Source organism: Monopterus albus, unplaced genomic scaffold (assembly GCF_001952655.1).
Source record: "Monopterus albus unplaced genomic scaffold, M_albus_1.0 scaffold129.1, whole genome shotgun sequence".
In the NCBI taxonomy this organism is placed as follows: domain Eukaryota; kingdom Metazoa; phylum Chordata; class Actinopteri; order Synbranchiformes; family Synbranchidae; genus Monopterus; species Monopterus albus.
This window is the reverse complement of record NW_018128009.1, coordinates 390,654-401,566: the sequence shown is the minus strand read 5'-3', so window position 1 is coordinate 401,566 and position 10,913 is coordinate 390,654. Positions and strand designations below refer to the sequence as shown.

The window sequence follows — 10,913 nt, the reverse complement described above, 5'->3', positions numbered from 1 at the left end:
TGAAGATGGGTGAGTGGGGAGGGTAGTGACAGCGGATGTGTTGGAGGAGTATCAGTAGGGCGTATTGATTGTAGCTCCATCCTGTGCACGTCTGTAATGAGCTGTAGTAGCTGTGGCTTTCTTGAGGAGCAGATTTGTCACCTGTGACTAGACACTAGAGCTGGGCAGGACAGGAGCAGAAGGGAGATGGGCAGGGGAGTGTCAAGAGGAGGAGGAGAAACCAGACGGGAATAAGTCAGGGAGAGAAGAGTGCAAAGCTTAAAGGTACACAGCGATGGAGAGAAAGTGTGACTTTATAGTAAAAAGATGACACACAAATGATGACCAGAGGGGAATCTAAGAATAATGTCTGTTGGGAGCATGCAGCTAATTATTGCAGACAGTCTATGTCTGGACTCATCTCCATGGTAACAGGATGCGCCAGCAGGTCTGGCCAGCACACAGGGAGACATAGATAGGAAATCAATAAACAGACAAAGCAGGAAGCAAAACCAGATTCACCTTTTAATTTTGTGGTGTACATGTTTTCTCTGTGTTCATATATTGTATGTGTATCAGTTCATGCTCACCCACTGACCCTACACTGACACTTACTGTAGTAGTAGTAGTAGTAGTAGTAGTAGTAGTAGGGTTGACCTGACAGGGCGACAGCAGGCCTGAGATCTGAGAAGGGGGCTGGTTTGAACAGTCAGGATAGTTTGGCTTCTGTAAGTGGATGAAAAGGTCTCTGCTCCCTCAGCAGCTGTTGTTGATTTGTTCTTTAGCAAAGCAAAAAAACCTCTTAAGTTCTCTGATAGCAGCAGTAGAAGTGGCAGAATGTGAATACATGGAAGATCTTTGATGAGAGTGTGCATGACTCTGTAATGTGACACTGCTGATAAAGAGTGCACTGAGCTTATTCAGCCATAGACATATTAACTCACTGCAGATTTATTAACAGGCTTGTTGTGGCATTGGTCTGTTTTTAAAGGTAGCATGACAAAGTAATAAAATTTCACTGGCAAAGCAAAAAGACAGTTTGAGACATATACACTCACCGGCCACTTTATTAGGTACACCTGTACAGTTGCATTTAATTCAATGCAACACTTATGCCTTAACATCTGTGTTTATGAAGCTCTCTCTATTTTTGTCCACCCCATCTACAGACATGAGAGGGTCAGAATATTAGGAACGCATCTGAATTTTAATGTAGTCCAGTACAACACCGGCTTTAACAAATACCTCAATAATAAACATATAATGAATTTATAGATTTATGACAGTTTCACCAAGAACTGAAACATTTTGAGCTTCATAAACAGATGTTATGGGAGAAGTGTTGCCTTAAAGTGCATACAATTGTAGAGGTGTACCTAATAAAGTGGCTGGTGAGTGTTCATATACATATACATTATAGCTTTTTTGGCAACACGAGCAGGCTTTCTTTCTTTAATATGGGCAGATGAATACTACTCTTTATGTAAGTGAACAACTAAACATGTTGAGGCATGTATGCAGATATGTGGAAGGGTGTGTATGTGTGACAGAAAGAAAGCAAAACAATCTGTATTCTTATTATTGTGTGAAATTATTTTGTAAATGTTGACAGAAAACTTTTAAGCAAAACAACAAAATTCTACAAAATTAGGTAGTCACCAGTGCTTATTGAGTGAGAACCTTGTAAAACTTTTAAGCAAAACAACAAAATTCCACAAAATTAGGTAGTCACCAGTACTTATTGAGTGAGAACCTTCCTTCAGTTTTCTTTAGTCTACAGCAATGTCATTTTCACCATCATAACCTGCTACAAAGGTGTATGTGTCTCTTTGTGTGAGTAGAAGAGGTTTGGTTCAACACTACAATGAACTGTGTGTGTTAAAGAGATGAGCTCTTTCAGCTAGTTTCAACCAGGACACATGGATACACATACACACGGATATTTTGAAACTATGAAAAAATATTTTATCAGTATTTTTCTTTCAACTTTCCTTAATGTTACTTTTATATAAGATTTATACTGGAAGTTCTTGTGAAAATAATGTGTAATATACTGTTTGGTATATCATGTAGTGCATAAAATTCTGATAATAGTATAATATACTGTTTACCACCTGCAGTATACATTGTGCTTGATAAAGCCCTTGTGACCCAGTGACATGAAACAGAGCAGTGAACATCTTGACATAGTAAACCGCCCAATCTCATTACCGAGTGATGAGTGTGTGTTCTTCAGAGGTGATTTTCTGTACAAAGCCGGTCTGTGCTAGACCCTGTGGACGTGCATAAATGTCCAGACTTGTCCAAACATTTACCATTTTGGATTCAAGCTTCAGCGTGAGTCATACACGCTCAGTAAAGCGACACTGCAGAGTATCCTGGTTGTCAATGTCTTCTTGGCAGCTCCACAGGATTACAAATAGAGCTGATAACATCGAAGGAGGTGCGGTGATACTTCTGACTTTTGACTTTAAGACTGTTGTTTGTGTATTTAATCCATTTAATCCAAGGACTGTTTTTTAGGGAAACACACTGTCACCTGTTCCTGACAACAAATTTCAGTGGTGGTGTTTTTGTCACATGGTGCAGTCTTGTTACCAGGACACCTTTTATACAATCACAACCTAAATATCACATTGAGATGTTCCAGAGCCTGACTAGATATTTTAGGCAGACACCAATAGAATAAAAGATACCAGAGAACAATCTGATGTCTGGTTTGACATATACATTCACACATGGACACACATTTAAACACATAGCCACAGATTACTGAGATTTGTTCAATTTAGCCCACTGCACATACCTGTGGGACTGGTGTGTGTCTGGCCTTGCACAGCTTTGTAACAGCAGGGAATCATCTTGATATTTGCGTACACATGAGTAAGCTCATAAACACTGCTCTGGTTCCTGTGTTTGGAAAGTTGCTTACATAATGCCTGCTTTTTATCTGTGTGTCAATAACCTTGAGAGGGAGTGGCTGCTGCAGAGGGACAAGAAGGGTATGTTTACTTCTCTTCTTTCCTCCTTCCATCACTTGTTTTACCTCTCTTTTCATCCTTTAAAGGACATTTCAGTTTTTTTTAACCTGCAGTATTTCCTCTAAGGGTATGGTGATGCTATAGCTAGTGCTAACATTGCTGTCACTACCTCCGTTATAGAGAAAAGATGTGCTAAATGGTCATCCAGGCAATCAGTTGGCCTCTGAGAGTGCTCAAAAACATGGTTTCAGTCAAATAATTTATCACCCTTATCCCCAAGTCAGAAGGAAAGTAAATACAATATTTAAAATATTTGCCATTTGGAATAGCCTTTACAGCTAACTGCACTGGGAAAAACTGCACTTGTAAAAACATGTCCTGGTTATAATGATGTTGTGGACCGAGGATTCATTTTCCTTGGCACATACCAAACAACTAAAACATGACATCTAAATTTTGTAGGTACATGTGTAAAACAGTTAAGCAGGAATAATAAAACCCTGCACCCTGAAAGGTATCATCATTACACATAGCCTAAAAAAAAAATCCTATTAAATACAGCTACATGCAGTAGTAGATGTGTCAACAAGTCCAGATTCTACTTCAGTGATCAGTGTAAGCACAGATCCCCGCAGAAACTGGTTCACCTGTACCGTTTGTGTTGATATCAACCCGTCTGCAGAGAACAGTGGCTTTTCTTACTTATAACCCTTTTGTGCACGTTGTACCAACATGTTTTCCACAAAGACAATGTTTTACAGACCATGCAGCCTGAGCTGAACCACTTATAAGTCACCTCTGCATATGCATAGCATTTAGCACAGTTGTACGTATTTACTGAGAGAAGGATCTAGTGTAAAGGTCGATCTGGGGACTTCAAAAATTAATAATTGAATCATTCAAACAAGATTTGCAGTTAAAAGGAAAATCTATTAAAATAGGTGCTCATACCCTCATGCACATTAGTGTATGTTAGGAAAATAATACTTTTATCGGACACTAAGTGGATTTTAAATACTACTGGGGACTGTTTTATAGTATGAATAAATTGAAGCTTGATAACAGCAGAAGAGATGGGCAATAATTTAAGGTTCATCCTGGTGACACATCTTTGACCTTCTGTGAGTAGTATTGACTAGAATCAAATAGACCTCTTACCAGAACCATCTTACCATTACTCCTGTCCTTCTCTCCATCACCTTTTACCTCACTCTCTTTTGCTCTTCTGTTTGATCTCCCTTTCTCTGTCTACAGTTCACTCTATTCCCCTTCTCTACTCTCCCTCCTCTGTGACTTTCCTTTTGGCCACCACTGTGAACACAAACAGACCTTTGCCTCAGCATATGTGTTTGTATTTGCGTATGTGTGCGCTCACTTACATGTATGGTGATGCTTCTGATGACAGTATCACTCTCTCCCTCCCAGCAATCAGTGTGTTTTTGTTTACACTCCTTCCCCTCCCCCTGTCTCTTTCCTCTACTCTCTCAGGGTGAATGTCTTACATCAGCTCACTCAAAGCATTTATAGCAAAGCTTTTGTGGCTTAGGACTCCCACTGTGGCCAAATATAGTAAACGTGAATCCAGTAACTGTGTGTGTGTGTGTGTGTGCGCGCGCGCGTGTGTTCTCCTGAGTAAACGACTCTGGGATAAAAACGTGTTTGTTATTGTTCTCAGCGCTTTGCCTGCAGACAACACTGCCAATTAAAGGGGAGATTTTATGTGTTAAGAGCAGGAAGTGTGTGTGGCTGCATGCTATTGGCTGCCTAGCTTCTCCCATGTTCCTTCCCCAGGAATGGAGTAGCCATGAAAGGTGAACACAGAACACCTTTGATCAGGCTTTGCCTTTAAAACCCTTACTGCAGCGCGCTCTCACTTTCTGTCTCTATGTAGGGAACTGGCAGGCAAATTACTGAATGGCACAGCGAGGGTTACATGCGTGTGTTCAGATAAATGAGAGATGAGCTCTCCTTGATGCCAATGCCATCTCCTCCTCCTCTTGTTGTTGAGGCATGATCAAAATTATCCTTCTACCTTTGCCATCTTCATTCCATTCCTCCATCTGGCCAACATGAAACCAAAACAAGGCCTTGTATGAATGAAAGTAGGAGGGGCCAAGTGGCCTCAAAAGGCAGGCGGGCAGGCAGATAGAGAAATAGATAGCAGTGCAAGGCAGGGTGAGGCTGTGGCGGAGAAGAGGGACAGAGATAGGGACAGAGGAGGGGATGAATGAATGAGCAAACTGACTGGAGTAGGTTTGCCATAGCATCTAGCTTGTGTAGCCTGGTATTAGTGTGAGCAGAATAAGGAATAATGCTGCTGCTGCTGCAGTAGTAGCAGTGTTCTTCTACTGTAGTACTCTCTGCTGGGACCACTGTGTTGGGATCAGATAGAAGCATGAGAGGAAAAGGGTGAATATACTGATGAAGAAATTTATTTTTAAATAAATTTACCAGTTTGTAAAATAGAGTAGCAAGGGTAGTGCATTGGTTTATTGTAGGTCTTTATTAAGCCGTTAAAATGATTGTTTTTCATGCCCATGTACTGAATATTGTTGATGTAACACAGATTTTCTCGCTCCACCTAGCTCTGCTTTGGCATTGCTTCACTCTTAAGCTTGTTGTAGTTCAGCAGTAGACTTATCTTCCTTAGCTGCGTCTGCCCTCTGTCTGCCCCAGCAAGGCCAGGGTTAACCCGGGCCGTCTCTCTTTCCCAACATGGAGCAGGCCATTGAATGGTTGCGTCTCCCAGCCAGCAAACACATTGGCTGAAGCTGAGGGTGGATCTGGGGCTGGATCACTACGCCGGCATGGATCGTCAGCTGGAACTGGATTCAGGGAGGTGTCTCAACCCTCCCTTCTCTGTTATGTGATGCCGTGGTCATAGTGTGTACACACAGTAGACAAACAGGAGGGGGAGGGAGCTGTGCATTTTTCTCTGACAGAGAGACAACTGTGTGCATTGGTGGTTTTAGTAGCTCATAGTAAAGAAAATGCAGTGGAGCAACCCCTACATGAACTACCGCAGAAGGTCAGGGATGGTGTTTTTCTATATTAGTCATTCTTCCTCCCTTTTAACCCCCTGCCCCTTTTGTCATTGTGCTTTCCTTTAACCTCATTATCCCTGCCCTTCTCTCCCTCTGCCACAACCCCATATGTCCTCTCCGCTTTTACTCAGGCAGCACAATGGGCAGCTCTTCCATGCAGTGGCTAGGAATGGGGGGCCCTAGCTGGATTCTTAGTGATAAGAGCTCCTGTGATGTCCCCACAGAGGTGGCATTCTGTTCCCCCGTTGCACTGCTTTTAAACATTGTTTTCTCATATTTTTGTAGCTGATAGTGAACCTGCTTGTGATTGGTCTGTCTTATTTTATCTGTTCCTTTATATTAAGGATAATGCAGATATTAAAGACATCCCTGATCTTATTTTTCTTTGTTGTTTTTGCCCTTTTCAAAAGTTTTCAGTCACAAAACCTGTATTTCTTCTGATGATAATTAATAATTTTTTTAGGCAAGCACAGCAATAACACATTAAAAAGGCAGCTTGTTCTAGCTGAAAACGCCTGTTTATAGTACACACAGCTAGGGATGTTCATGAATAACTGATGAATCAGTTAAATAAAAAAAAATCTGTGTCATCACATTGAAAAAAGAAATCGAATAATTCTTTGGTAACATTCATTTACATTATAGAGAGGTGGAACTAATGTTAATGAAACTGTTTCTGCCCCTGTGCTACACACACAGAGCAGGCGAGAGATGTGCATGGATGTAGATGTATTAGCAGATTCAGCAAAAATACCGATGTGTGGTTATATGTTACGGAGTTGGACAACAAAGTTGTGTTCATTTTGTGTTATCAAGCTACATTTTTTTTCCATGGTTCTACTAACATGATGAGGACTCAGTTACAACATTGCCAAAAAACGGTTCCCTCACTGGTTGGTCGCACAGTTTTTTGTTTGTTTGTTTTTGGTCATGGTAGAGGGCACATGATGGCTTAAATTGGCTTGATTATTTGACCTAAAAAAATTATTCTAATGCCTATAGTCATTCATATCTCTAAGCTACAAATATGCATGTGGTTCCCTCACTGCCCTCAGATCAGAGCAAACTACCCCTTGGTGACCAGTTTTACCACTTTCCACCCCTTCTTGCTTTATTGTTTTGTGAGCTATTAAATACTAGACAAAGAGACAGCCTACATGCAGCCATGTGCCATTTATTTTTGGTATTTTGCTTTTTTTGACTTCTGAAATATATTTGTGTGTTTTTGTGCCATCTCGCCCAGGAGTCGTTACAAACACATAAAGATACTACTGTGGGCAAAAATAAAACATGGGTCTAGTGTCAGACCTGATACTAACCTCCTTCCATTTTCTCCTCTCCTTCTGCTTCTCTTCAGTGTGCTTGGACAACTGTAAGCATGGTGCATGTAGCCTTCAGGGCCAGTGCTGCCATGACCAGTGCCTGGGAGGCTGTTCTGAGCCAGGTAATGCAAGTAGCTGTGTGGCCTGCAGGATCCTCCAGCATGGGAACACCTGTGTGGAGAAATGTCCTCCAGGATACTATATCTACAAGGGCTGGCGCTGCGTCAAATTCTCTTTCTGCCAGGTGGGTAATAACTGGAATTCTTAAGATGAACTCAAGCAATATTTTCCACAAATGTAATAGACTTATGCAATAGTGTAAACAGACATGTTTTTTTATGTTTTGTTTTGGTTTATAATTCAGGATCTCCACAACAAGTGTAAGCAGAAGTTGAACCAGGATCGCGAGTCAAGCTGCGATGAATTCGTCATCCACAACGGGGCCTGTATTCCAGAGTGTCCTTCTGGATACACCACTGTAAACTCCACTACGTACGTCCGACACACACACACACACACACACACACACACACACCTTTAATGTCGCCATCAACACAGCTGTGTTATGAATAAATGTAACAGAACAAGTAGATTGCAATCTGTGAACACACTCAGTAACATTTACACATAAGAGAAGTTGATCAAACAGAAAAGCACAAGTATTTTTCCACTATATAAAGTCTCTCCTCGTCTGTGGAGAAGCAGCTAGGTTGCTCAGAACAGACTGAGTATAGACATAGTAGATAGTAGTAGAAAAGGGCTTCTTTGCCAACTGTAAACAGTGTGGTTTGGCTGGAAAAACATGCAGGTTTATCATAAGTTTAACATTACAGACACTCAGTATGAATGTTTCAGATATTTCATTTTAAGCTTCAAGCTTAGAAGTTCAAATTTTTCTTCTGTGCTTTTAATTGTGTTGTAAAAATGTTGCCGTGTGCAGTGTTTATAGTGAAATGCTTTGTGCGGATTTATCACATGAATTAAAGACCATGAGACAGACCGCATTTTTATAATTTGGTATTAAGGCTATCATATTTCTTGTCTTATTCATAATGTCTTAATCTCTATGGTCAATTATTGAGAAGAGATCACAAATGGCAAAAATATAAAATACTGAATCGTTACTTGCTGTACAAAAGTTGATACTGACCCGTGTCAATTGAAAGGAAAAGCCTGAATCCTTGACGCCTACACTGAGAAGAACTGGTGGCTCTGGTTTCTCAGTAGGACCAAATACAGATAGGCATGACACTACATAATTTCATATCCAGATAACTTCTTTGATGTCAGTTGCTGTAAATGAATCCCTGGTGTTTTCACAACCTCCATCACATTCTGTTCTCTGTGATTACACAGCTGCATCAAGTCAAGGCCTACCAGACTGACATAAAATATCAAATAGTTCTTCACAGGAGTCCATAAACATTTTGTAAACATTTAGGTATGGAGAGTGTTGCATACAGAAACACTTTTGTCAGCATGGATCAACATTTCTAATCATACTCAAGTGCTGGTTATTTTGGAAACAGCCTGCAAGGGTGCACTGGACTGAAGTAATGTGACTGGACCTTTATGCACCCGCTGGCTAATTATTTTCCTTTTGAAAGGATTATTCATTAATAACCTGAGCTCAACTTCACAGTCAGTCTGGAACCTGTTTATTTAGTTTGATTGAGCAGTTCACATGAGATTATTTTTTGTGATAATGGTAATAGTAGTAATAGTAAATATAATAAATCAGAGCTCACAGTCAGCTTTAATTTTGTCATCACTTATCTTAAAATATCATCGAACTGCTGAAATTTCTTCTCCACCACCTTATTCAGCCAGCTTAAAGTTAACATAATGTTGCCTCAGTGGTATTGTTCTGTAGTATTGGGCAACTTTTACAAGTATTTGCGCTCTAGAGGGGTGGTATCAGACCTGGTACCCAATACTGGCATAAATATTGGTGCATCCCTAGTCTCAAGCAGGTTGCGCGTTGCAGGGCACTGAGTTGATCGCTGTTGTTGTGGCCACATTGAACACTTGTAAGAGAGGAAATAAAAGTTGATTGTGAGTAGAATACTTGTGACTTGCCTGGAGTTTTGTATTACTTTAACTTAATAAAATATTGCGTAATGAAATCGATTCATTCTTTTTGAATAACCTTGTATATTTATGCATTATATTTATTGTACATCTGTACAATTGTATGCAACTCAGTGCAGCACTTCTGCCTTAACATCTGTGCTTATGAAGCTCAAAATGCTTCACTTTTTGATGAAATAGTCATAAATGTATAAATTAAATTATATGTTTATTATTGAGGTTATAATTAAAGGTGGTGTTGTACTGGACTACATTATATTCAGAAGTGTTCCTAATTTTCTGACCCTCTCAAATATGTAGCTGGTGAGAACGAAGATATAGAGACACCTTTTTCATTGGAAATCTGTCATAGTTGCCTCCATCTGTGTGTGTTTTGCTGCTCTGCTTTGGTTATAGCGAGAACAAGCGTCATTGGTTTGGCTTAGTCAGACAGACGCTCACACACCAGCCAGGCAGATGACACGACACACACCAGAGGATTGACAAAGAGTAGGGATGCTTCACACTAGGAGAATCAGAGACCCAAACGTTTGCATCATGGTTTTGCTGTGATACCATAGTAAAATCCTACCTCCTTATGGTGTCCTTCAGTAATGTTATGCAAATTTGGGTGTTACTATTGTCAGTCTGGATATTACGATGTAAATTAATTAGTATGACTAACCAATTTTGAGAAACCGAACATGGCCAGGTCCAGGGAACAGTTTCAGATGTTTTTGACACGTTATTTGACATACCTTATGCATGTGGTCTGTATTTTGGGACATATTTTTGTGTGTCTTCTTCTGTCTCTGTTTGTCTCACCAGAAGGATAGTTGTGGTCTCTTGACATTTGGCTTTCACCAACAGCTACTGTATGAAAAGAGTTTTCTCATCTGTTATGGACACTGACAATGCAGTAGAACAGCAGTCTGTGTGTGTGTCTGTGTTTTTGGTCCAAAACCAGAGCAGAGTGTCAGCTGTAGCCTCTGTTCTAGATGGTTCTAGCAGACCCCGGAGCCTGAGTCGCAGAGTTCAGCCAGACAGATAAACAACTGTCCCTTTAAGAGCCATTATTGGACCCAGCCTGTCTGCCTGTGTGCCTGTGTTTTTCAGTACAGCGGCTCAAAACATTCTCCTTTTCTACACTGCAACTAGAGCGTTACTTTTGAGAAGCTGAAAATACAAATTTCCTTGTGGGAGAAGATATCCTTGTATTTTCCTTCATACTGTTGTTTTGGACAGATCACTACTGTAGGTTTCCACTCACTCAGAGGCCAGAGAAGGGAAACAGTGATTCGGCCTCTGATTGATGTAAATTATTGTAGGATATGGTCCGTCTTACCATGCTAAAATACCTAACATTATTAAGAGCTTGAAAAGATGGAAACTAGGAGAAGCCAGGTGTGTAACTGGGCTCGCTCTCTCAGGGTGGACCAGAAACACCAGGCAAGGACCAACTCAGCACCCGTGGGAGTCACTGTTGCATGTCACTATGGTGAAGGCATCTGTAACAT

At 40.6% G+C, this 10,913-nt stretch overlaps 1 protein-coding gene across 1 annotated transcript in view; it reads left to right on the top strand.

Moving 5' to 3' along the window:
- insrb (insulin receptor b) overlaps window positions 1–10,913 on the top strand; it is a 75,460-nt gene that overhangs the window by 49,116 nt on the left and 15,431 nt on the right. Inside the window, 2 exon segments of the mRNA XM_020613053.1 lie at window positions 7,362–7,570; window positions 7,691–7,818. Coding sequence (XP_020468709.1) covers window positions 7,362–7,570; window positions 7,691–7,818 — 337 coding nt within the window.